The sequence below is a fragment of the Physeter macrocephalus genome, chromosome 7 (genome assembly GCF_002837175.3).
Source record: "Physeter macrocephalus isolate SW-GA chromosome 7, ASM283717v5, whole genome shotgun sequence".
NCBI classification, from domain to species: Eukaryota; Metazoa; Chordata; class Mammalia; order Artiodactyla; family Physeteridae; genus Physeter; species Physeter macrocephalus.
In genome coordinates, this window is record NC_041220.1 from 30,170,972 (window position 1) to 30,197,696 (window position 26,725).

At 39.4% G+C, this 26,725-nt stretch overlaps 1 protein-coding gene and 1 non-coding gene across 3 annotated transcripts in view; both read right to left on the reverse strand.

The window, feature by feature from the left end:
• The window catches only part of NR3C2 (nuclear receptor subfamily 3 group C member 2), a 384,333-nt gene that overhangs the window by 68,189 nt on the left and 289,419 nt on the right, over positions 1–26,725 (reverse strand). For both annotated transcript variants that reach the window (XM_028491751.2, XM_024126638.3), the window contains exons 5-6: positions 5,208–5,546; positions 3,543–3,687 (exon numbers count right to left, since the gene is read on the reverse strand). In XM_028491751.2, the coding sequence (XP_028347552.1) occupies positions 3,543–3,687; positions 5,208–5,546 (484 nt within the window). The remainder of the gene's footprint in view (positions 1–3,542; positions 3,688–5,207; positions 5,547–26,725) is intronic.
• TRNAV-UAC (transfer RNA valine (anticodon UAC)) lies at positions 2,281–2,353 on the reverse strand. The gene has a single exon. It is a non-coding gene; the product is annotated as a tRNA-Val (tRNA).

Below are 26,725 nucleotides of genomic sequence, written 5' to 3' on the forward strand. Positions count from 1 at the left end.
AGAGGCCGCAGCAGAGGGAGGCCCGCGTACCGCAAAAAAAAAAAAAAAAAAAATGAAAAACTTTAATTTTAAAAGTACATCAAAGGACACTATCAAGAGAGTGAAATGACAAGCCACAGAATGGGAGAAATACACATATATCTGATAAGAGTTTACCATCCAGAATACATAAAGAACTCCTACAACTCAGGAACAAAAGACAGACAACCTAATTAAAAATGGGCAAAGGACGTGAATGGACATTTCTCCAAAGAAGATATACAAATGGCCAAAAAGTCTATGAAAAGATGCACCCCACCAGTAATCATTAGGGAAGTGTACATCACAACCACACTGACAGTACTTCACACCTACTATGAGATAAGTCAGGCAGAGAAAGACAAATACTGTATGATATCACTTATATGTGGAATCTAAAAGAGCCAAGATTGAGAAAACAGAGAATAGAATGTTGGCTGCCGGGGGATGGGGGAAGAGGAGGAATGTCGCTTCAGGGGACAAAGTTGCAACCAGTAGACAAGTAAGTCCTGGAGATCTAATGCACCATACAGTGAATATAGACAGCAATACCATATTATAATAAACAAACTGGCCAAAAGACAAGATCTTAGTTATTCCCACCCAGAAAAAGAAATGATAATTATGTAATGCGACAGAGGTGCTAACTACTGCAGCAACGGCAGTCAGATTATATATAAATGTGTCAAATAACATGTTGTATACCTTAAATTTACACGATGTTATATGACAAATATATTTCAAGAAGAACAAACCAAAAAACCCCCCCAATACTTCATACCCACTAGTATAGCTATTAAAAAAAGCAAAAAACAAAACAAAACAAAAAAACAGAAAATGAGTGTTAGCAAGGATGTGGTGAAATTGGAACTCTTGCTGCTCTTTTTAATTTGTACACTGAGGGTGGGAATGTAAAATTGTGCAACTGCTGAGGAAAACAGTTCAGTGGTTCCTCAAAAGTTACATGTAGAATAACCACATGCCCCAGCAATTCCACTGCTAGGTGTATACCCGAAAGCAATGAAAGCAGGACTCAAACAGATACTCATATGCAAATGTTTACAGCAGCATTAACCATGACAGCCAAAGGCAGGAACGACCCATGTATCCGTGAATGGATAAACAAAATGTGATCAATTCTCTTTATTTGGTAAAAATAAGTACGGTAATTATATCCTATAAAGTTGTAGCAGACACTGATCATAACACTTTCATCAGTTGATCTATACACAGTCTTGTTTTATGTGTATTTCTGTTTAAAGACACCTTATTAACATATATTATTGATTCATTAACATTGAAGTCACAGCCAACAGCACTGTCACTCATGCCTGAAAGAAGCTTACGTAACACCTGTATTTGTTCCCTAAGGCACATCACAGCCTTCCTGCACTTAGGAACACTATACAGCACTCTGGCACTCTGCTTGTGGGTCATTTTAAACAGTGAAATCACCAGCAAAAAGCACAACAATGCAAAAAACATGGCACTAAATAGACCGTGGAAAAGACACTTGTTTACACTATGAGGGCTGAAACAAGAAGGCAGAGTCTCAGCTGAAATGTACATGCTGTGTACCTCAAATTTATGGCCTCTCTGTGCTACAAATACTGACTTTGGGGTTACAAATAAATGTGCCAGAAGGCCAATGCACAACTACAGAATCTGCGAACAATGAGGTCAAGTCTATACATACGTACAATGGAATATTATTCAGCCGTGAAATGAAATTCTGATACATGCTACAATAAAGATGAACCTTGAAAACATTATGCTAAGTGAAATAAGTCAGACAAAAAAAAGGACACATATTATATGGTTCCATTTATATGAAATATCTAGAATAGGCAAATTCACAGACCAGAGGTTATCAGGGCTTTGGGGGAAAGGAGGATGTCGAGTTACTGCTTAACTGGTCCGGAGTTTCTGTTTGGGATGATGAAAAGAGTACTGGAGATGGATAGTGATGATGGTGGTGCAACAATGTCAGTGCAATTAATGCTACTGATTGTGCACTAAAAATGGTTAAAGTGGAAAATTTCATATTATACGTATTTTATTACAAAGAATCAATAGATTCACTGAACAAGGTTAAATGAATCTTCTATTAAAACAAAATCTAAAGGAGACACTCCGGATGGCACCAACAGAGATTCATATTTACCCACATGTCCTCTTAAAACAAAGAACCTCCTTAATATGCTTTCCATTTTTTTTTTTTTTTTTTTTTTTGGCCACACCGAGCAGCTTGCAGGATCTCAGTTCCCTGACCAGGGGTCGAACCCAGGCCCCCGGCAGTGTAAGTGCAGAGTCCTAACCACTGGACCGCCAGGGAATCCAAGTATGTTTTCCTTTTGGTTTATAGACCATCTTTAAAAACAGGCTTACTGTTTAATAATATCAGCTGATTATTCAGGAAAACAAGTAAATTAAAATGTGCCTGTCAGTTGTTTGGCCTCACTTCATGCTTCTGAAGCATGAAGAAAATTTATGCACTAGTAGAATTATTTGTTCGGTCTAATTGCCCAAAGAACGGTCACCCCAAGAACCAACAACAGATGCTCCTAATTTATCTTGGACTAAAACTGCCTCCGAGGTCCACTGTATTTGGGTGAAGTGATACTCTCAGGGCAACTACTACCGGGACAATTTAGGTATTTTGGCACTGCATGTCCACTTTGAATCTTTCACGTCCCTTTTCTCTCTTTTATCACCCATCTGTTTCTCATCTGCTTCCTTCCCTATTGAAAAACCCCTATTTTCATATCTTGAGAGACAGCCATCTGTTAGAATATGGCTGTGGTTACTATCATCATTCAAATGTTCCTTTTTAATTTATCTATTTCTTGACCCAACAATTACAAAGAAGCATGGCTGGATATAAACATGCACGAAATGTGCTAATGTAGGATGCAAACAATATTAAAATGTAAACTTCACATAGGGAGGAATTCACGGCCAAAGAAAAATCTAGTACTATTCTTTCAATCTTTTTAAAATGCATCATAAACCTAAAAATGTTTCACTACAGAAGAACATTTTGGCTTCTCTTATGATCACAGAAAAGGGTAATTATGATTGTCATGAAAACACACTGAGCAGATGTATACTATTAACAAAAGAATCATTATATGACTGTGCTCAAAAACTGGTACTTTATACATTCACATTTCCTAGAAATTAGACAGTCTTCCCAACTGGAGTAGATACCAAAAGAGATTGTTTTCTATTAACTGTGGCTTTGTACCAATCAAGTTTGGGGAGCCAATTGGATCATCACTCTTTGGGACAATTCCCACATACTATCACGTGAGATCTATATACACTGATTTATATATACTCAGACACGTGCATTATAATTTTGTAAAAAAAGTAATTTTTAAGTTCTCAAATGATAGCTTTTTAACTCTTAAAAAACGTACCAGTGGATTCTTTCACAAAGGTACATCTGTTTAGAAATCATAAAAGAGCACAGCAAATAACTCCTCGGTTTATTTTATGAAGGCTAATTAATAGGTACTTACTCATTAAAGACTAGGTCTGGTGCAAAATAGAGAAATTGGCTGTTTGTATGTTTGTACGATCTCCAGCTCAAGGCAAATGATGACAGACACATCCAAGAATACTGGATGAGGGTAATTTGGTCCTCGAGAGGCAGGTTTTTAAATCCTGAAGAAGAGAACAATTCATCACAGAAATACACTTAGCATTTAAGTACATTCCAGGAAGAAGCTTCGTAAGGCAACCCCAAACTGCCCCCTTTCTCTCACTGACTCAAATCAATTCCACAGTTATTTACAGAGCACCTATCATGGACCTGGTCCTGTTCAACATTTCATGTTAAATTCACCTTAAATTCTCAATGAGGGTAAACTGCCAGGGCAAAAAAAACTAAGATGTTCTGGGAGTTTCATTGTGGACGGTGGTCTACAACCCTTAGTTAGACTGAAAGAATTTGTATTCGCCTGTACCACTTGCTTCATCCTACTCACGGTGAATAACTTCAAAATAAAAGATAATTTAATGACGTCAACTCTTGCATATCTGCAATACTGGTGGAAGACTTTACTTTACATGAGTTTGCAGTGATTGAAAAAGTCTTATTCCTTGCTTCCCCTAGGCTGTGATAATGCCAGACTTCAAGAGACCTCTGAGGCAGAATAAGCATCCTTGATGCTGTCCTGCCTTACCCACAGTCTTCCTTTCTGGGCCTCAGGCCCTTCTTTTGTTTCTTTTCTCACCCTCTGTACTCCCAGGGGCACCAGGGTATTCTTCTGTTTGTATATAGTTTCACCTGGGCAAGCTCCCCTTCAAAGAGTCAGTCATCAGAGCTTTCCCCAGTTTTTTGTCTTATGGCTGCTGGTTGACCACAGGGCATCTAAGAAACTGCTTTGGATGAATGAACTGGGACAATGTGATCACAATTCTGAGCAATGTTTCTGTAGATTAATAGGGGCCTTATTAATAAAATGCCACAGGATAAAAAACTGACTAAAGTAGGAATTTCAAGGACAAATTAAAGGGTTATGGAGGTAAGCTATTTTCAGAGAGACTCTTTCAGAGGCCCCTACAGCTTACCTGAGAGGTCTTTTTTTAAAATTAATTTTTACTGGAGTATCGTTGATTTATAATTTTGTGTTGGTTTCTGCTGTACAGCAAAGTGAATCAGTTATACATATACACATATCCAATCTTTTTTAGATTCTTTTCCTATATAGGCCATTACAGAGTATTGAGTAGAGTTCCCTGTGCTATACAGCAGGTCCTTATTAGTTATCTATTTTATGTATAGTAGTGTATATGTGTCTTGATTTACCTGGTCTAGGGCTTAGACTAAGTAGCCCTGGCTATGAGCTGCTAATAATGGGCTCAATTCTTGCTTTGATGACTAGAATGTGTTTTGCCTTATTAATATTACTGGAATGAAACTTTCCATTTCAATCCTCAACCTAAGAAATGGGTATGTTCTATTAACAACAGAACCCTTAACTCTAACTTCTCAAGAGAAATGAGCACATTCACCAGATTTTTCTTCTACACACTTGATACACACATTTGACATCGAGTAAAAAATTGGGTGTCCGGATCGAACAGATAGCAAACTCAATCGCACTGCTGCATACGGTATGCTCTGTTGCCCTGACGTGCCTAGTTCAGGACGCAGACCCTGAAACGCGAGGCCATCCTACCTGGAATTACCTTCGCCCACTTCACGACTTGGATCATCTGTTTGCCTGCTAAGCGGTTTAGGGTGGAGAGCAGATTTTCGGCTGTATCTGGTTTGGAGTTGTCATAGCCTGCATACACAATCTCGGGTTCGATGGTTTCAAGGACCATGGAAGGGGAAGGTGTGAGCGCTCGGGAAATTGTGGAGAGTTGAGGAACCAGCGCTGAGTTGACGGAGGGCTCTTGCGCGGGAGCAATGTATGTAGTTCCTTCCTCTGGGCTCTGGGGTGGGGGAGGTGGAGGCTGCTGTGACTGTTCCTCGTGAATCCCTTTTAACTTCCCCAACTTCTTGGACTTCCGAGCTGTAAAAAAAAAAAAAAAAAAAAAAAAATTATAAACAGGGCAAATTAAGATTATGTTTGGCATGATAAATACCATCTAAAGCACAACACTTTTGTATGTTATATACAAATGTTGTTAAGAGTAAATCTTAAGAGTTTGCATTACAAGAAAGAAAATTCTATTTCTTTCATTTTGTATCCATATGAGATGCCAAACGTTCACTAATCTGATTGGGATAATCATTTCATATCGTATGTAAGTCAAATCATTATGCTGTATACCTTAATACAGTGCTGTAGGTCGATTATTATCTCAGGAAAACTGGAATTAAATAAATAAATCAATAAGTGGCACCACACCAAAAACAGAATTAAAAAAAGATTATGTTTGGCATACCTTACATGAGGTAAATTGCAAGCAAATATTGACTTATATTGATTAAAGCGTCCTTTTCCTCTAAGGATGTCTTGTTATACTAGTAGGAATAGCCCCTTTTCAATATTTTTCTGATACCAGACACTGTCCTAAATGCTTTTTATAAATTAACCACTTTAACAATTTTATGACTAGGTACTATTACGATTCTCATTTTATAAAGAGGAAGCAGACCAGAAGGGTCAAGAAATATGTCCAAGGGCTTCCCTGGTGGCGCAGTGGTTGAGAATCCACCTGCCGATGCAGGGGACACGGGTTCGTGCCCCGGTCCGGGAAGATCCCATGTGCCGCGGAGTGGGTAGGCCCGTGAGCCACGGCCGCGGAGCCTGCACGTCTGGAGCCTGTGCTCCGCAGCGGGAGAGGTCACAACAGTGAGAGGCCCGCGTACCGCAAAAAAAAAAAAAAAAAAAAAAAGCTTTCTGCTTATATATATATATATATACATTCTTTTGTACAGTCTTTTCCATTATGGTTTATCACAGGATATTGAATATAGTTCCCTATGCTATACAGCAGGACCTTGTTTTTTATCCATCCTATATATAATAGTCTGCATCTGCTAATCCCAAACTCCCAATCCTTCCCTCCCCCATCCCCCCTCCCCCTCGGCAACCACAAGTCTGTCCTCTATGTCTGTGAGTCTGTTTCTGTTTCATAGACAGGTTCATTTGTGTCACATTTTAGATTCTACATATAAGTGATATCATATGGTATTTGTCTTTCTCTTTCTTACTTTGTTTAGTATGATAATCTCTAGGTCCATCCACGTTGCTGCAAATGGCATTATTTCATTTGTTTTTATGGCTGAGTAATATTCCATTGTATATATGTACCACATCTTTATTCATCTATCGATGGACATTTAGGTTGTTTCTATGTTTTGGCTACTGTAAATAGTGTAACAACAACTGCTTTTCATTCACATTTCTCTTGAGGGTTCTTACAATAGATATGGGGAAAGAAAGACTGGGGAGGTGGAAGGGAGAATTGGGAGGTAGATGTGAGGATTGGGGGATGGATGGCAGGTGGATGGGGTTAATGGGGAGATGGATAGATAATGGGGAAGATGGGAGAATGAATGAATAAATGGATAAAGGACAGAGAAAGCTCAGATGTGCCAAACTGAGCTTAGAGCTATGGTAATAATTTACTTTGCAATTGCAAGGTATTCCATTTTATTGAGGAATTTATTTTAAAATTCTTGAAGTACCAGACACCTTCAACTGAGCTCTAACATGTGTGAGAAACTTACCGGATACGAATTTAACACAAAGTAGGGCTATGCCACACCGATTAATTTGATTTTCAAAATAACCATTCATGCTTGTAAGTATGGCCATTAATATTACATTTACCACTTGCATCACAGAAACACTGATTCAGATAAAAGACAAGCCACTATCCAACAACAGACATACCTGCCACACATTCATAAAATACTGGAATTGGGCTTAAGAGATGAACAAGATATAATTCCTATCTTTAAGAAGTTTGAAATTAGCAAAACAATTTAAAAATTTCAATTATTTCAGATCATTTCATTTCTCATGGACTGTCTCCTTCAATGAAAGAGGCAGAAAAACCTGAGTTTTAGAACTGCCTGAATGAAAAGCAGATGTATCCTATTCATGTAGTATGCTAATAGGGAGTGGCTGACAAAGTACTGCTCAGCAGTGCTGAGCATACAGTAGGGGACCAAGATGCTTCTGATGAATGAATGAGTGAACGAATCAAAGAAAAAAATAATCACTAAATGCCTCAAAAACTAGGCAAAACAGAGAAGGAGAAGAAAAGAATCAAACATGCAGATAATCCCCAATGCTGGTCAATGGATGATTTTATCTATAAGAGCTTGAGAAGATCTCGATAGCACAGATTAGTCATTTGGAGAATCAGATACTTGGAACTAACTGCCTCTGTGTCACATAAACTTATCTCTAAGCCTCAACTGATTCATCCGAAAAATGAGAATGACAGTGTTTCCCTCTCCTATCTCACAGAGGGCTCAACAGGTAAGAAAACTAAAAACAATGTTGAAAATTATTATTAACATCTGAAATAGTGCTTCAATGCTACTTCCATCCTTTCACATAATTTTGCAGATATTAAAACTATTCCAGTTCATTAAAATGTCCTTATTCTTTATAAGACTACTTCTGATGATAACCATCATTTGATTGATGAGAAATAGACAAGGGTGATAGTCTCAAATTTTATTAAAAATGATATTTGCTTGCAAGTTAATTATAAAATTCATACTTGTTTTAGGCCTTTGATCTGTAATGCTGTGTCTATTCTCATGGCTGATTTAAGGCCAATGCTATGAAATATCATGAAGAAGAATGCTTAATATTTTCTCTAGCATTGATACACAAGGCTGTAGCCTGTAGCACAACCGACTGAGCAGATTATGAATATTATGTTTAGCATTTCAGTTACATTTAATTTTATGAATATATGAGGGACACTTGGAATTGAGTATTTATTTATAGTTCCTTAAATAGCTCAAGAAAATAAATATTTTCAGTGTTCAGATTCTTCAGCCAACTGTATTCATCCTGCATCTTTTTCTAAAAGAGTACAGTTACATAACAATCATATTACCCAAAGTAGCCCTTCTAAAATGCTTGAAAATTTTATACTCTTTCTAACACACGCCGCCTTCTAAAATTAAAGTTCCTGAAAGTTCTTAATGTCTTATGTGCTCCTGTAACATCATTTTCCATGACCCTTATGGGTACTCAATAAATGTTTGTTGACACTTCATTTTCAAACTGTAACACATTTTAACAAACTATTACATATGTGAATTATTAATTTACTTCTGTGCAGGAAATGTAGGCAAGTTTGACATTTCAGGATAAAATTTCTGAATTGTTATTATTCCTTTTCAAAATTTCTACTGTGTAATGATCCACCTGCAGAGTTATTACTCTGAAAATGCCACAACTAGGGCTTTCCCTAGTGGCGCAGTGGTTGAGAGTCCGCCTGCCGATGCAGGGGACACGGGTTCGTGCCCCGGTCCGGGAAGATGCCACATGCCGTGGAGTGGCTGGGCCCGTGAGCCACGGCCGCTGGGCCTGCTTGTCCGGAGCCTGTGCTCCGCAATGGGAGAGGCCCGCGTACCACAAAAAAAAAAAAATAATAATAAATTTAAAAAAAAAAATCAAGGAGGATTTTTGGCGTCAGGAGCAGAAAGGAGCTTCAGTCTGCCTGACGAGCCAACAAAACTGAGCATAGGAAAACCTCAGCACCACTGGGGACTGTAAATGTTAGAGTTTACAAGAAAGCACCAAAAGAGGAACAAGGAAGGACACAGGAGGACCTTCAAGATGGCAGAGGAGTAAGATATGGAGATCAACTTCCTGCCCACAAATACATCAAAAATACATCTACAAGTGGAACAACTCCTACAGAACACCTACCGAATGCTGGCAGAAGACCTCAGAATTCCCAAAAGGCAAGAAACTCCCCATGTACATGGCCGTGTGGCTGATAGGGTTGTGTTGCTCTGCCCGGGTGTCAAGCCTGAGCCTCTGAAGTGGGAGAGCTGAGTTCAGGACATTGGACCAACAGAGACCTCCCAGCTGCACGTGATATCAATCGGTGAGAGCTGTCCCAGATATCTCCATGTCAACGCTAAGACCCAGCTCCACTCAAAGACCAGAAAGCTACAATGCTGGAAACCCCATGCCCTGCCGATGCAGGGGACACGGGTTCGTGCCCCGGTCCGGGAAGATGCCACATGCCGTGGAGTGGCTGGGCCCGTGAGCCACGGCCGCTGGGCCTGCTTGTCCGGAGCCTGTGCTCCGCAATGGGAGAGGCCCGCGTACCACAAAAAAAAAAATGCCACAACTAAAATAATAATAAGCTCAATTTATGGAGCACTTATGTGCCAAACACAGTTCAAAACAATTTCTAGTGGTCTTAAGCCTTCCGGTGCTCACCATGACCCTACGATTAGGCAATGTTATTTCCATTTCACAGGTGCACAGAGACAGGAAGTACTTCTTCAAGGTTGCAGGGCTGGTAAACCCCAGGGCTAGTTTTTGAATTGGGCCATGGCTCAGAGCCCACACTCTTAACCTCTGTGCTATGCAGTCTCTCTTCTAATCCTTTTCTCTTTATCTAATTTGTTTTTTAATACTTTAAGATTAGCACCAGCTTCAAATCCAAGTGTATAATTAAGATGTGTGCTAATTACACAGGAAAATCTCTGGCCAAAGATACTTCATGAGCATGTTTCCATTATGCAAAGCATCCGTGAACATAAATTAGGGGTCTTATCACTACCTACCACCTTACTAAATTAACATGGAGTTAATGGCCTTTGGGCTTGGGAACTCATGTTCCCATGTGGCCCAGAGACACAATTCATTTCTCACCTACCAGCCACAGTTGCAGGGTGTATGTGTGTGTATGTGTGTGTGGTATGTATTAATATGACTGTGAATGTCTCCCAGCCCCACGTGAGCCTAGAGGAATTTCACGTGTTCTACCTGGATGTTATAGAAACAGTATATGCTTAGCAGCTGCCCCCAGGTGTCAAGCCCTTAATTACTAGCAGCATCTTAGCAGCCACTTTCTCCTGGCACTGCCGGGGGACAGAATGCTATAGATTCCCCATGAATTGTTCCCCCAGGAGCTGTGCAATGGGAAGGCCCCGCTTCCTATCCAGAATGATAAGCTGGACAGCAAGCAGGAAGCATCTGGTGGGACCCTATAAAAATTGTGAAAAATTCCCAACGGGGTCTCAAGATTCAAAAAGGCCCTGAAACATGGCCCAACTTCCTTTTTGGTTTGCTCTGTCTCCTGAGGCCGAGTTGGTCTGCTACATACCCTTTGGACAAACTGCCAGTGTGGTAGAATGACGGCAGGCTAGGAATGACATACACCGCTTCTGCATCCCCCAGTAAAATGATGAGATGCCCGGGATTCTCCTGGTACTTTCATCACTATCTTTCTCAAGTGTGTTCAAATTACAGATTCTTTAGACTTGGAGATGGGTCATTGGGACAACGTCTTTTTTTTTTTCCATCTAGAGTAGAATAAAAGACTGATGGGGAGCTTTTTCAACTATAAAATTTCACTGGAAAGATGTAAAGTGAGAATCCTGTCATTTTAGAAATGCTTAGTGTCATGTGTTGAAATTTTAGGTCTTGGCAGTAAATATTAGTGAGGATATATTGAGGTTATATGAAAACATGTATTTTTCTGTTCCCGGCCAAAGGTAATTACTGGTTTAAACCTACAGGACAATAATAGCACCCACCCCATCCTCTTTCTTTCATAGCCCATTTCTCTTGCCACTCTCCTCCTAATCATGCTTTCCTATTTTCCTCATCCCTTTTATCTGAACGACTTCTCCCCTTCTCCTGCCAGGGGAAGAAGACACTGAGAGTTAGTGGAACAACCAAGTATTTCTGTGTCATGAGATCAAAGGAAGGAATGCCACCTTCCTACAGATTTAACTGGTTTTGCAGCAAAACCTCTCTCATTTTTTCTAATAGGAAAAAGAACATCTACGGTTCTCAAAGCCATACACACTAACAGAATTGGGGTGAGGGTCAGGGGCACATTGCTTTATGAATAAATAATTAGCTTCTCAATTGATAATAAGGAAGTGGCATTCCAATTGTTTATAAATCTCCTTGAGTGGTAATAGAACTTGAATACTGGGTGTCTTAAAAGGTATCCCTAAACATTCTCACGTTAATATACATAATTTAACAAATGAACAGGCATTTTTGATTTTATTAGTATAAAAACCAAAATCAAACCCAACCTTGGACCCAGCTAAGGCAAACTCAAACCCTACCTTGGACCACTTTAAGACATTCCACACGACACACACACACACATATACCCCCCCACACACGCGTAACTGTGTGAGGTGATGGGCACATTAATTAGCGCGATTGTGGTAATCATTACATAGGCATATTGATATCACAATACCACATTGTTCATGTTAAATATGTATCATTTTTTGTCAATCATAACCTCAATAAATCTTGGGGGGAAAAGACATTCCAGATTAGTGGATCTCCACAGATTACATTTTAATGTGTGTATAGAGATAACCATAGATATCTCTATAGCTATAACAAACATAATTTTGTTGCTATTGCTACAGAATACATTTGAATACACTTATCTACTACTTAGCGAGTAACTAATCCTCACCCATTGTGCAGAAAGTGCCCTGGTTTTGTGAGCAGCACAATGCTGAATAAGATCATCTGAGCCCAGACAAGAGCTTACAACCTCGCGGAAGTTGGATCAATACATAAGGAAGCAATTAGGGTTATAAAACAGGCTATGACAAGTTTGGGGTCAGTGTTCCTGACTATATATGTGGTGAGTGAACAATGGCAGGGAGACATTGGTTTATCTTTCTATGAGTGCCTCCACTTTCCTGTATCCCTCTGTGTTAATTCCCACTGTGCCCTGGTTTGTTTTTGGTGTGATTCAAACGACACTGAGGGTCCACGTGGAGCGGTCACTTCCCTGTGTGGGCATCCACCCAATGTTAAGCACCACTGACCACCGCCCCTCCGCCACCGCCCCGAGAGGAGAGTCCCTCAGACCAGAAGCTAAATCTGAACACAGACTCAAGGGAATCTGAGGGAGATAGAATAGGGGTCTGCTGATTTTGCAGAGACAGTGACAAGGTTCTGGAAGACAACCCCCTGTGACATATTCTGATACCTTCCCTGCTGGAGACAGGGACTCAGAAAGGGGCAAAGCCAGCAGCTGCCTAGGAGATACTTCTTGGGCTAAATGGCTGATTAACATGATTGCTTTTATGGCTTTTATATTTTTCTGTAATTAGGTTCTTTTTTTTCTCCTCTAATACTTAGCAACATTTTCTCCTCCCTTTTTTTTTTTTTACTGCCAGTCAGACTCAGGAAAGTCTGTACATGGGTGGATGTGTCAGGGGGAGGGTTCCATCTCTGGCCAGAGTTTTAAAGGTGAGGCAGTATGTCTTCGAGGTCTGGCCAGGCTGGGACTGCGTTAAACCAAGTAAGAAACTCAGGAGAAGAGGAAACAGAATGTCTGAGAAATGGTCTCTTGGTGATAGCCTCTGGGTAATGGAGAAAGTTTCCAGTGCTTTCTTCTGTTGAAACCTTTGCTGGTTTAAACAAGAGAGAATGCCACTGGGCTGAGCCATTGTAATTCCAGAGCTCCTTTGGATGTCACTTCTAAAGAACCGCGGGCAGTGGTGGGGCAAGGGCGGCAGCCAGCACCCCACGGCCAGGTGGGGTGGACAGTGGGTTTACTACACGGAACACCCCCTACCTGGGCCTTGCCACTGCTGCGCTGATATACACCTCCAGGGAGTATCAGAAGGGAGCAACAAAATGACGAACGCTCCATCCCCAAAGCTTTGGACCAAAAATGTTTATGGGGAAAAAAAATAATAAGTGAAAAAAGACAGGGATTGAGTTATTCTAGAGTAGAAAGTGAGGGATATCAGAAACCAAAGAGCAATTTCAAAAACTTGACAAGCCTTTGCCAAATCACAGTGAGCATCTATTTTCTATTTCTACTGAGGTCAAGATAAGATCTAAAGGGTTTAAAGGGCAGAAGCAGGGATTTAGATGAGACATAAGGAGAATTTCCTGCAAGTTTTCTGGAATGTGTTATGGAGAGAGCCTGGAATGCATGACTGCCAAGAACATGTAATATTCTTTTCTAAAAACACTAAAGTAATAAGTAGGCAGGTTCCCTGCTTGCCTGAGTGCAATTCTGCCGTGCAGGAGAAGGATGATGAAATGAGTTATTGAGACCCAGTAGCCCTACAAGGGAAGGAAATACGACCTCCAATGTACATTCCAGCCTTCCATGTGTCTGAGTGGAACTTCTCTGGCTCATATTTGTCTCAAAAACAGGAATAAATCCCTTAACTTGTAAGTGTGGTAAGAGATAATTTTAGAAATATTTTTCCAAAATATACTCCAAGGGCAAATACTGTGATCACTGAATGCAGGCTTGGGAGAACATCCACTGCCATGGAAGAAACTCCTAAAGTTCTATATGTTCCCTTTTACCCTATCCTCAGTGTTCACATGCCCTTTTTTTTTTTTTTTTTCTTTCAGTTTTACCATTTAAGGTACAGAACTCAGGTCTGTACTGAAAATGGGCCTGTGGTTTCTCCTAATCCTGAGATTACCTTATTTTTTTTTTAAGTGGGGAAAACAGTTCATAGTAAAGGCTATCAATAATTGAGAATCTGTATGTCCAGCATGATAGCATCTTTTAAAAATGTTATCCTACTTAGGTCCTCATAAGTGCCCTGTGGGTAGGTACTATTGTTAGCACCAGTACACAGGGGTAAAGTGGTTTGTACGGGGTCACAAGGATGGTCTGCAGAGTTAGAAGGTGAGTTTTTGTCAGGGCATAGAAAAACAGAACAGAGAAACCCCATCACATGTGCAGAGTGCGTCAAATCAGGAGGTCAAAGGGGGTACGAAAAGGACCCTCAGCCCTAATGACTTTTCTAGATTATCAGCGAGGTTGCCATTGGATCACCTCTAGTAACAAGATCAGCAGCCTTTTTTAATGGGAGGCACAGAACAACCGGTACCAATACACAGGATGCTTTCTCTACTAATTCCCTGGGCAGGACAGTCAACCCCTGTGTACTCCGGGGCTGTTGCTGTAGCAGATGAGACAGTCTTTTTGCTTTTGCTCCTTGTTTTGACACCTTAACTCTGATGGCAGAAGAAATCAAAGGAGGCAGAAATCAAACCAGTCTGTACTAAAAAAACAGGACTTATTGGGGGAAGAACTTACTCCTTCTGATTAAAAATCACGTTCTTATGTTCAAGAATATTGAAATGGTTAGTAGAGATGGATTAATCAATGTACCAACCCCAATGTCATCTTTTATAAGTATTAGTTCAGCTAAACTTCATGTATGATCTTATTTTATTTCTGCATCATCAATAAAGCAGAATTCTTAGGTAAAAAAATAAGGTTCCTAAGCTCCATTGCAAATGATAGCTGAGTTCTGAGTTTGAATAAATACATTTTAAAAATCAAATGAGCATTCTTTAGAAAATACAGATAATATATTTGCTTTTGTGAATTCTTATTCTTTGGGAATAATGATGCTGTGCTCAAGATTGATATATGCGTGAATGTAAAACAAAACACAAGCAAATAAGCAAAAAGAAGACAGAAAAGCTCCTTCTAGTTTTACAATCTACTTAAAAGAAGAAGAAGAGCACTATGACAGCTGTGGCTGTCCAGCAAAAGGTCCTTCTCTCAGTGAAAAAGTTAATTCTTTAATAGCTGCAAGAGCTGCCTTCTTGGCATATGTTTGAGCAGAGAACTTATTACATGAAGCATGATCTCACTGGGTATGCAAGGTAAATAGTCTCATTAAGAATATTTTATGAAGAAACATGACTGTTCTAACAAGGTCAAGGGGTGAATAAGGTATGATAAAGAGGCAAAAGGCAGTGACCTGGAAATAGATTACGGCACCCAGCTTAATTTACTGTGTCTTCCCCAGTCCTGGCGTGATTCTCCATAGGCTCAGTCCAAAAAGAGCTGGTCAGATGCTAGAGCACACGCTGGTTAGAAAACCCAGAAGAATGGTCCCGAGCAGACCTCCTCACACTGGCAAGTCAGCTAAGCAGGATCTACCTTAAGAAATATTATGTATAGAAAAATAAGAGTTTACCCAACAGATGTATGATGAGGGTATTTACACTGGGTAATGTCATTTTCCTTCACAAAAATTTCAACCGAAGACGTCTTTCATAAGCTCTCAAAGAACATACAAAATGTAATGCATTCCTGTTTGTCTGCACATTATTTTTTACATATGTTTCAATTATCCTGTTCTTTCCTCCTAGCATTTGTTGCTACTTCACTGCAATGGTTTCCTCAGCTTGGTCCCTTTAACTGTAGCCTTACAATTGACCTTACAATTTGGAAGTTGTCTGAGAATTCTAATGCAACCAAGGAATTTGCCTAAATTCAATTTCAGAAATTTTTAAATGATTAGTATTTGTGTACATAAGACATAAAAACCATGCAGTGAAATGAAAAAATATACAGATATAGAACAGTTTTATCTCCAGTACCAATTTTCTTCAAATTATTTCATCTCCCTTAGCTCAACATTCTTCCTATAAAATAATTACTAAGAGCCACATTATAATTATTCTTTCAAAAGCTTTTATTTAACAGCATTTTCTATATACAATCACCTTAATTTTAATCAAATTTTAAGCAATGCTTTACTTTATTTAGCTGAAAAGTAAACCAACGAGGTTTTAGTTGAGACTACCAATGTTGTGATTATAACTGAATGATTAAAAATGATTAAAATTGCTTCGGAAGAAAAAGAACTGGTGAAGCAGAAAACCAGATGTAAAATGATAATCCCATGAACTGATACAAAGACATTTTTCACAATTTTTCACAACTGGTATAACACAGAAAATATTCTGTATTTCTAAATACTATCACTAGTATTAAGAACATTTTACAAATGTAAGACAAAGCTGGCCAGCAGAATTTGAAAAAAATCCTCATGTTAGAAGCTAATGCTAATAAAAAAAAGAATGAGTAGAATGAGGACATGTTAATGAGTTAACAGGTTCCCACTTAAGTTGGGGTCAAAAATTAAATAGGTCCGAGGAAAAAGAAAACAAACGTCAATGTTGATAGCTTTTATGCATTTTCAATAAATATTACTCCACATTTTATTCCACTGACATCATCAGAATGAGTCAAAATTAAGAATTAATAGTAGCCAATGGACTTGAAAAAAAAAATTATTTTTCTAGGCTGGGATCGCTTCAGGATACAGGCTGAGCCAAACTAAATGGCCTTTTTTGAATAAGTGATTCTCTTGCATTCGCTTCTCGTGTTTTCATTCCAGCCTCTCTTTGCACACAGGGTTCGTGCAGGAACATCCTGAGGCCCTTTGATGATGTCTGGTGTTGGCAGGTACAGGTCACTGCTGGAGAGGAGACCTCTCAGCTGCCTGGTGGCCAGCGGAGCCATGCCAGGGTAGGGCCGACGCCCAGGTCTGACCTCTCAGCTCTGTTGAGAAGACAAACTGCTCTTTTTTCCTTTGGTATTCTGCCACAGTGTAAATTCCAAAGCTTTTGGTGACTCTCTCAAACCTAGCTCAGCACAGCAGGCTGAACAAAAGCATCTTTAAAAGAATATGCTTTCCATTTAGCTTGCAAAGGACTCTTCAAATTTATAGCATTTAGCTGCATTAAAAAAAAAAAGTCCAAGGAAGAATTTAAGAAAGTTGTGAATACGAAGCTAACTCGTTAAAAAGAAACTTTTAGAAGAAGGAAACATTAAATGTCCTTTTATTTTCAGTGATTCCTTATCATCTGTATTTTTCTTTCACATATGAGACTGAACCACAGACCTGGATGGAAATGAGTTGGCCCTTCTCCAGCAAAGCTGGAAGATGAGCTGTCTTCTGGAGAGGATTTAAGTAGTTCAAGAAGGATGGATAACTGGGCCATTTCTGCAAGTTTTTCTTTGGGGTCGCAATTCACATTTAAGTCATTTAAGTCACTATTTTTAAAGTAACGTCACATTTACAATAAAGAGATTAAACAAAAACAGTTATTTATTTCTTCTCACATATGGTTCTCCATTTTCCTATTAAGATTCTGCTTCTGTTCCAAAGATAGGTTTCCCTTCATTTAAAAGTAAGTCTGCTAGCATGTTGTGATGTCAGCGCTCCTATACGTAGTTCTGAAGAACAGACACTGCCGTTGATGATGGATTTCACTGATGGCTTTGCTAGCGTTAGAAAAGCCTTGTCTGGGGTCACAGGGTGGCCTACGGCTGTCATCCCAGAACAGATGCCTTGACCAGGAGTCAGTTCTTCACTGCTGACTTGGGTGAAGGCCAATCTCATGCTATGATTTTCAAATGGATGATGTGGTCCTAAGTCACATACCAGGTAAAACACAATTTTTAACCTCCATAATATTTTTTTTTTTTTTTTTTTTGTGGTATGCGGGCCTCCCTCTGTTGTGGCCTCTCCCGTCGCGGAGCACAGGCTCCGGACGCGCAGGCTCAGCGGCCATGGCTCACGGGCCCAGTCGCTCCGCGGCATGTGGGATCCTCCCAGACCGGGGCGCGAACCCGGTTCCCCTGCATCGGCAGGCGGACGCGCAACCACTGCGCCACCAGGGAAGCCCCCATAATAATTTTTAATTTCCGTAATTGAAGGGGATGACACAAGCCTCTAAGCTTCCCTTTAGAGAATTTCTACCCTTTAATGGCATTTTCTTTGGGTCCCCAGTTAGAATTAGAAATTCTCTTTTAGATTCAAATAGTTTCCCTTTATAGATATGACCACAGAGAATAAAGATCAAGAGACCACGCCCAATATAATGAAACACTTTATATTAATTTGTTTCATTTCTGGATTCTTGTGCTTAGAACTTATTTAAGCTTTCTACTGTATGGCACACAGTAGGTGTTATGTAAGTGCTTACTGAACAAAGGGAAAGAGTACAACTAAATGAATGAATGTTTTGCTGACCTTCTATAACTGGTTCCATTTCTTAATGTGATGACTACAGCCACCACTGTCTAACAAAGCCTTTAAGGGAAACACAGAGGATGTTAAGTTTCACCTCCAACCCCAATGAGCTAGGCTAGTTTCCTAGAGAAAACAATTCCAGCCAAGGGTCAACCCAGCCTTAGGCAGATGACAGAGGCAGGTCAGGCATCCTCCAAAAAGCAGCACCCCAAGTACAGTAGTGGAGGGCAGGTAGCCTGCCACTTCTAACCTTGAGAGAGTCTAAAGAGAGATGAACAGGGAGAAGCCAAAAAGAAGGTTTTTTCCTCTTCAGCTTCGTGGAAGAACCACACTCTGGAAATAGAATCCAGAAAAGGGTCACTCTGCATCCCTAATCTTAGGGCCCAATTAGTATCTCTGAATCAGGTATGTCAGCATGGGTTTCTTTTTGTGGCTGGAATTACGGGAAATGTACTTGCCCTTGACCCTGACCCATCCTTGGGGAACGGGTGGGGATACAGAGAAAAGCTGTGATCTTCTCCTGCCTCAAATGACCATCATCAATTCACCATTCTGATATCCAAGTTGTGAACAACCTAACAGAACCTCCTAGAACCGGAAGGGGCATCACAAAACAGCAAGTTTGATCTCATTTTAAACAGAGGGAAATAAAGTTCCAGAGGGTGAACTGGCTTGCTTGAGATTCCAGACGGTAGAGGTGGGAGACTCTCAGCTCCATCATTTCAAGTTCAGTGGCCTGTTTAGCAGTGCCAGCACCAGAGCTTTCATAGAGGAAGACCTTAAAGAAACATGTGAAAACACATGTACTCAATGCAACAGTTATTCATGTTTATTTTATAGTAGGTTGGAAGGCATTTGATGAAAATTATGAGGGAAAGGCTATGACCCTTTCCCCAGGCCATCTGAGAGCCACTTTAATATCTGTTTAGTGTGGCATAAGCACATGCTATCAACATGGAATTTCAGTTTTCTCAAAAATAGTTTCTTCAGGATTATCATGAGAAGCAACCAAAGTTGGATAGCAAAGTTATCCAGGATTCGTGATGGTAAGCTGGTTAGTATACTAACAATATACGACTGTAAGTGGTCTTATCTGTGTAGACAGACATTTACATTTGGTAATGACATACCAGAGAACAGTCCTTGATAAATGACCCAATCATTGCCTGTATCATCCTAGTTATAAATTTCAAGAAGACATTTGAATACCTATCAAAGTCCTGTGATTTGAATTCAATACATTATAACACGTAGGTATCGGACATGAATTGAAGCCTCTGAAGGCAGGTACTTACAGGGGCATAAACATGCAGTTTTCCTAAGTACCAATCAGTATTTAGAGGAATAGCTCTTACAGACCCTATAACTCACCATTTTGCTTTCATGGAACAAGCACATAGCATAAACCAGTATCTCCTGAGAGTCAATCTTTTGTAACACTTTGTATGCATCTGTGTGGTCAAGAAATCACTTACATGGATTATTTTCAACATTTTCAGCTGTAATAGTCCATGCCCCCCCCAGTCAAAGTTCATATGCTTAAAAAAACAAATTTTTAATCTTTTACTTTCAGGGAACCACTATCAACCAACGTCTTATGGGGAAGACATATGGTATATGACAAAAAATGGGGAAGAGACTAGAAATTTGGGGAAAAAACTCTAAGATATAAGATATACTATCCAGCTACTTGGATAACTCGTAAGGACCACATACGATTATATATACTCTCAACTCTTTGTCCATAATACATTTAAATTTACTTATTTCCCAAAGTATAAATAATTACTAAAAGCTATGTCTATCTTAAGGGATTAATAAAAGCAACAGGATATAATTGAGATGTTCAGCTAATAAAGGACTGAAAAAATGAAGAAAAGCATAGGGCCAGAGATTATGAAAACGAAGATTATCTCACTACTTCTCTAACTGTGGTCCAAGGATGGTCTTACTTAGAATCACCTGGGAGCTTTTTCAAGATGCAGAATCTTGGGCCATCCCAGATCTGCATGTCAGCATATCTACAAGTGGGGGTTGGGACTCTTCATTTTTAAAAACTCCCATGTGACTATTTTTCTGCATTTGGAAAATGAGAACTACCAACCTAAAGGTTCTGAATAAGATTATGGAATGAGGGAAAAACAGAGAGAATCTGGAAAAAACGTTCTTTAAAATAAAGATAGGAAGGAAGGAGGGAAGGGAGGGAGGGAGGGAGGGAGAGACCTGGATAAAAACATGGCCTATACCAGGGTTTCTCAATCTCATCATTATTGATACTTTGGGCCAGATAATTCTCTGTTGTTGGATTCTGTCCTGTGAGGAGGGAAGGGAGGGAGAGACCTGGATAAAAACATGGCCTATACCAGGGTTTCTCAATCTCATCATTATTGATACTTTGGGCCAGATAATTCTTTGTTGTTGGATTCTGTCCTGTGAAAATGTAGAATATTTAGCAGTACCCCAGGTCCTCTAATCCCTAGATGCCAGTAGCATCCTCCTACAAGTTGTGACAACCAAAAATATTTTCAGACTTTGCCAAATATCCCCCCCGGGGAGTAAAATTGCCCCTGATTGAAAACCACTGGTCTACACTAAGGAAACTGATAAAAACAAGAACAGTAAGCTAGGAAGATAATTAAATCCCTAGACTACATATCGATAAAAACCAGTCAAACGAGAGCTGAGAAGCATGCTAATCCATTATGCTCCACAAGTTAGTTTCCTTGTTAGCAGAAGTCATAAACTGGAAAGTAAGCTAAGGATAATTTCAAAACTTCACTGTCATCTTTCACAACTTGGCATATTTCACACAAAAATTTGTATTTCTGATTTCATGAAAAGAAATCTTAAAATCTGGCCATAGCTGTCTGTTTTCCCCCATGGCAACAAATGGCTGGAGCTGAGATCAGGCCATCTCTTTTGGATGGAGCACTGAAGTTTTCCCCTTATGCTTTACAGATAGGTAAATTCCATACAAAATTCCTGATATAGGTCATTGGGGCTGTAAAAGATTAGAGCGTATCCATATAGTTAAGATTTACACTTAGTTTCGTAGAGATCCAAATTTTATTATCACTGCCACACTTTTTAACTACAAATGTAATTTATGGGAGAGATTGGTTCAAGATGGCTGAGTAGAAGGACGAGTGCTCATTCCCTCTTGTGAGAGCACCAGAATCACAACTAACTGCTGAACAGTCATCGACAGGAAGACACTGGAACTCATCAAAAAAGATACCCCACGTCCAAAAACAAAGGAGAAGCAAGCTGCAGTGAGACGGTAGGAGGGGCGCAATCACAAAATCAAATCCCATAACCGCTGGGTGGGTGACTCACAAACTGGAGAACACTTATACCACAGAAGTCCACCCACTGGAGTGAAAGTTCTGAGCCCCACATCAGGTTTCCCAATCTGGGGGTCTGGCAATGGGAGGAGGAATTCCCAGAGAATCAGACTTCTAAGGCTGGTGGGATTTGATTGCAGGACTTTGACAGGGCTTGGGGAAACAGAGACTCCACTCTTGGAGGGCACACACAAAGCAGTGTGTGCATCAGGGCCCAGGGGGAAGAAGCAGTGATACCACAGGAGACTGAACCAGACCTACCTGCTAGTGTTGGAGGGTCCCTGCAGAGGTGGGGGATAGCTGTGTCTCACCACAGGGACAAGGACACTGGCAGCAGAAATTCTGGGAAGTACTCCTTGGCATCAGCCCTCCCAGAGTTCGCCATTAGTCCCACCAAAGAGCCTGTAGCCTCCAGTGCTGGGTCGCCTCAGGCCACACAACCAACAGGGAGGGAGCCCAGCCCCACCCATCAGCAGACAAGAGGATTAAAGTTTTGCTGAGCTCTGCTCACCAGAGCAACACCCAGCTCTACCTACCACCAGTCCCTCTCATCAGGAAGCTTGCACAAGCCTCTTAGATAGCCTCATCCACCAGAAGGCAGACAGAAGAACCAAGAAGAACTACAATCCTGAAGCCTGTGGAAGGAAAACCACATTCATAGAAAGAGAGACAAAATGAAAAGGCAGATGGCTATGTACCAGATCAGGGAACAAGATAAAACCCTAGAAAAACAATTAAATGAAGTAGAGATAGGCAACCTTCTAGAAAAGGAATTCAGAATAATGATAGTGAAGATGATCCAGGACCTTGGAAAAAGAATGGAGGCAAAGATCAAGAACATGCAAGACATGTTTAACAAAGACCTAGAGAATTAAAGAACAAGCACATAGAAAAATTAAAGAACAAACAAACAGAGATGAACAATACAATAACTGAAATGAAAAATACACCAGAAGGAATCAATAGCAGAAGAACTGAGGCAGAAGAACGGATAAGTGACCTGGAAGACAGAATGGTGGAATTCACTTCCATGGAACAGAATAAAGAAAAAAGAATGAAAAGAAATGAAGACAGCCCAAGAAACCTCTGGGACAACATTAAACTCACCAACATTCGCATTATATGGGTCCCAGTAGGAGAAGAGAGAAAGAAAGGACCCGACAAAATATCTGAAGAGATTATAGTCAAAAACTTCCCTAACATGGGAAAGGAAATAGCCACCCAAGTCTAGGAAGCGCAGAGAGTCCCAGGCAGGATAAACCCAAGGAGAAACATGCTAAGACACATAGTAAGTAAACTGACAAAAATTAAAGACAAAGAAAAATTATTAAAAGCAACAAGGGAAAAACAACAAATAACATACAAGGGAACTCCCATAAGGTTAACAGCTGATTTCTTAATAGAAACTCTACAAGCCAGAAGGGAGGGTACTATATATTTAAAGTGATGAAAGAGAAGGACCTACAACCAGGATTATTCTACCCAGCAAGGATCTCATTCAAATTCGACAGAGAAATCAAAAGCTTTACAGACAAGCAAAAGCTAAGAGAATTCAGCACCACCAAACCAGCTCTACAACAAATGCTAAAGGAACTTCTCTAAGCGGGAAACACAAGAAAAGAAAAGGACCTACAAAAACAAACTCAAAACAATTATTTAAATGGTAATAGGAACATACATACTGATAATTACCTTAAGTGTGAATGGATTAAATGCTCCGACCAAAAGACACAGGCTCGCTGAATGGATACAAAAACAAGACCCATAAATATGCTGCCTACAAGAGACCCATGTTGGACCTAGAGACACATACAGACTGAAAGTGAGAGGATGGAAAAAGGTATTCCATGCAAAAGGAAATCAAAAGAAAGCTGGAGTAGCAATACTCATATCAGATAAAATAGACTTTAAAATAAAGAATGTCACAAGAGACAAGGAAGGACACTACATAATGATCAAGGGATCAATCCAAGAAGAAGATATAACAATTATAAATATATATGTACCCAACAGAGGAGCACCACAATATATAAGGCAAATGCTCACAGCTATAAAAGAGGAAATCAACAGAAACATAATAATAGTAGGGGACTTTAATACCTCACTTACACCAATGGACAGGTCATCCAGACAGAAAATTAGTAAGGAAACACAAGCTTTAAATGACACAATAGAGCAGATAGATTAAATTGAAGTTTATAGGACACACCATCTGAAAACAACAGATTACACTTTCTTCTTAAGCGCACATGTAACATTCTCCAGGATAGATCACGTCTTGGGTCACAAATCAAGCCTTAGGAAATTTAAGAATCCTGAAATCATATGAAGCATCTTTTCCGACCACAACGCTAAGAGATTAGAAATCAATTAAGGGAAAAAAACATAAAAATCACAAAAACATGGAGGCTAAACAATACGTTACTAAATAACCAAGAGATCACTGAAGAAATCAAGAGGAAATCAAAAAATACTTAGAGACAAATGGCAATGAAAACATGAAGATCCAAACAAAACCTAGGGGATGCAGCAAAAGCAGTTCTAAGAGGGAAGTTTATAGCAATACCATGCTACCTCAAGAAACAAGAAAAATGGCAAATAAACAATCTAAACTTATACCTAAAAGGAACTAGAGAAGGAAGAACAAGCAAAACCCAAAGTTAGTAGAAGGAAAGAAATCATAAAGATCAGAGCAGAAATAAATGAAATAGAAACAAATAAACCAATAGCAAAGATCAATAAAACTAAAAGCTGGTTCTTTGAGAAGATAAACAAAATTGATAAACCTTTAGCCAGACTCATCAAGAAAAGGAGGGAGAGGACTCAAATCAATAAAATTAGAAATGAAAAAGGAGAAGTAACAACTGACACTGCAGAAATACAAAGGATCATGAGAGATTACTACAAGCAACTCTATGCCAATAAAATGGAATACCTGGAAGAAATGGACAAATTCTTAGAAAGGTATAAGCTTCCAAGAATGAACCAGGAAGAAACAGAAAAGATGGACAGACCAATCACAAGTAATGAAATTGAAACTGTGATTAAAAATCTTCCAAAAAACAAAAGTCCAGGACCAGATGGCTTCACAGGTGAATTCTATCAAACATTCAGAGAAGAGATAACACCCATCCTTCTCAAACTCTTCCAAAAAATTGCAGAGGAAGGAACACTCCCAAACTCATTCTACGAGGCCACCTTCACCCTGATACCAAAACCAGATGAAGATGCTACAAAAAAAGAAAATTACAGACCAATATCACTGATGAATATAGATACAAAAATCCTCAACAAAATACTAGCAAACAGAATCCAACAACACATTAAAAAGATCATACACCAGGATCTAGTGGGATTTATCCCAGTGATGCAAGGATTCCTCAATATATGCAAATCAATCAATGTGAGACACCATATTAACAAATTGAAGAATAAAAACCATATGATCATCTCAATAGATGCAGAAAAAGCTTTTGACAAAATGTAACACCCATTTATGATAAAAACTCTCCAGAAAGTGGGCATAGAGGGAACCTACCTCAACCTAATAAAGGCCATATATGAGAAACCCACAGCAAACATCATTCTCAATGGTGAAAAACTGAAAGCATTTCCTCTAAGATCAGGAAGAAGACAAGGATGTCCACTCTCATCACTATTATTCAACATAGTTTTGGAAGTACAAGGATGTCCACTCTTGCCAGTATTACGCACATAGTTTTGGAAGTGCCAGCCACAGCAATCAGAGAAGAAAAAGAAATAAAAGAAATACAAATTGGAAAAGAAGTAAAACTGTCACCATTTGCAGATGACATGATACTATACACAGATAATCCTAAATATGCGACCAGAAAACTACTAGAGCTAATTGATGAATTTGGTAAAGTTTCAGGATACAAAATTAATGCACAGAAATCTCTTGCATTCCTATACAATAACAACGAAATATCAGAAAGAGAACTTAAGGAAACAATCCCAGTCACCACTGCAACAAAAAGAATAAAATACCTAGGAATAAACCTACTTAAGGAGGTAAAAGACCTGTACTCAGAAAACTAAAAGACACTGCTGAAAGAAATCAAAGATGACACAAACAGATGGAGAGATATACCATGTTCTTGGATTGGAAGAATCAATATCATGAAAATGACTAAACTACCCAACGCAATCTACAGATTCAATGCAATCTCTATCAAATTACCAATGGCATTTTTTACAGAACTAGAACAAAAAATCTTAAAATTTGTATGGAGACACAAAAGACCCCAAATAGCTAAAGCTATTAATTCGTAGTATGCCGTAACCACCGAGTTTTAATAGTACACAGGATAGAAAGCCCAGAGATAAACCCATGCACCTATGGTTAGCTAATCTATGACAAAGGAGGCAAGGATATATAATGGAGAAAAGACAGTATCTTCAATAAGTGGTGCTGGGAAAACTGGACAGCTACATGTAAAAGAATGAAATTAGAACACTCCCTAACACCATACACAAAAATAAACTCAACATGGATAAAAGACCTAAATGTAAGACCATACACTATAAAACTCTTAGAGGAAAATGCAGGAAGAATACTTTTCGACATAAATCACAGCAAGATCTTTTTTGACCCACCTCCTGGGGTAATGGAAATAAGAACAAAAATAAACAAATGGGACCTAATGAAACTTAAAAGCTTTTGCACAGCAAAGGAAACTATAAACAAGATGAAAAGACAACCCTCAGAATGGGAGAAAATATTTGCAAATGAGTTAATGGACAAAGGATTAATCTCCAAAATATATAAGCAGTTCACGCAGCTCAATATTAAAAAAACAAACAACCCAATCCAAAAATGGGCAGAAGACCTAAATATACATTTCTCCAAAGAAGA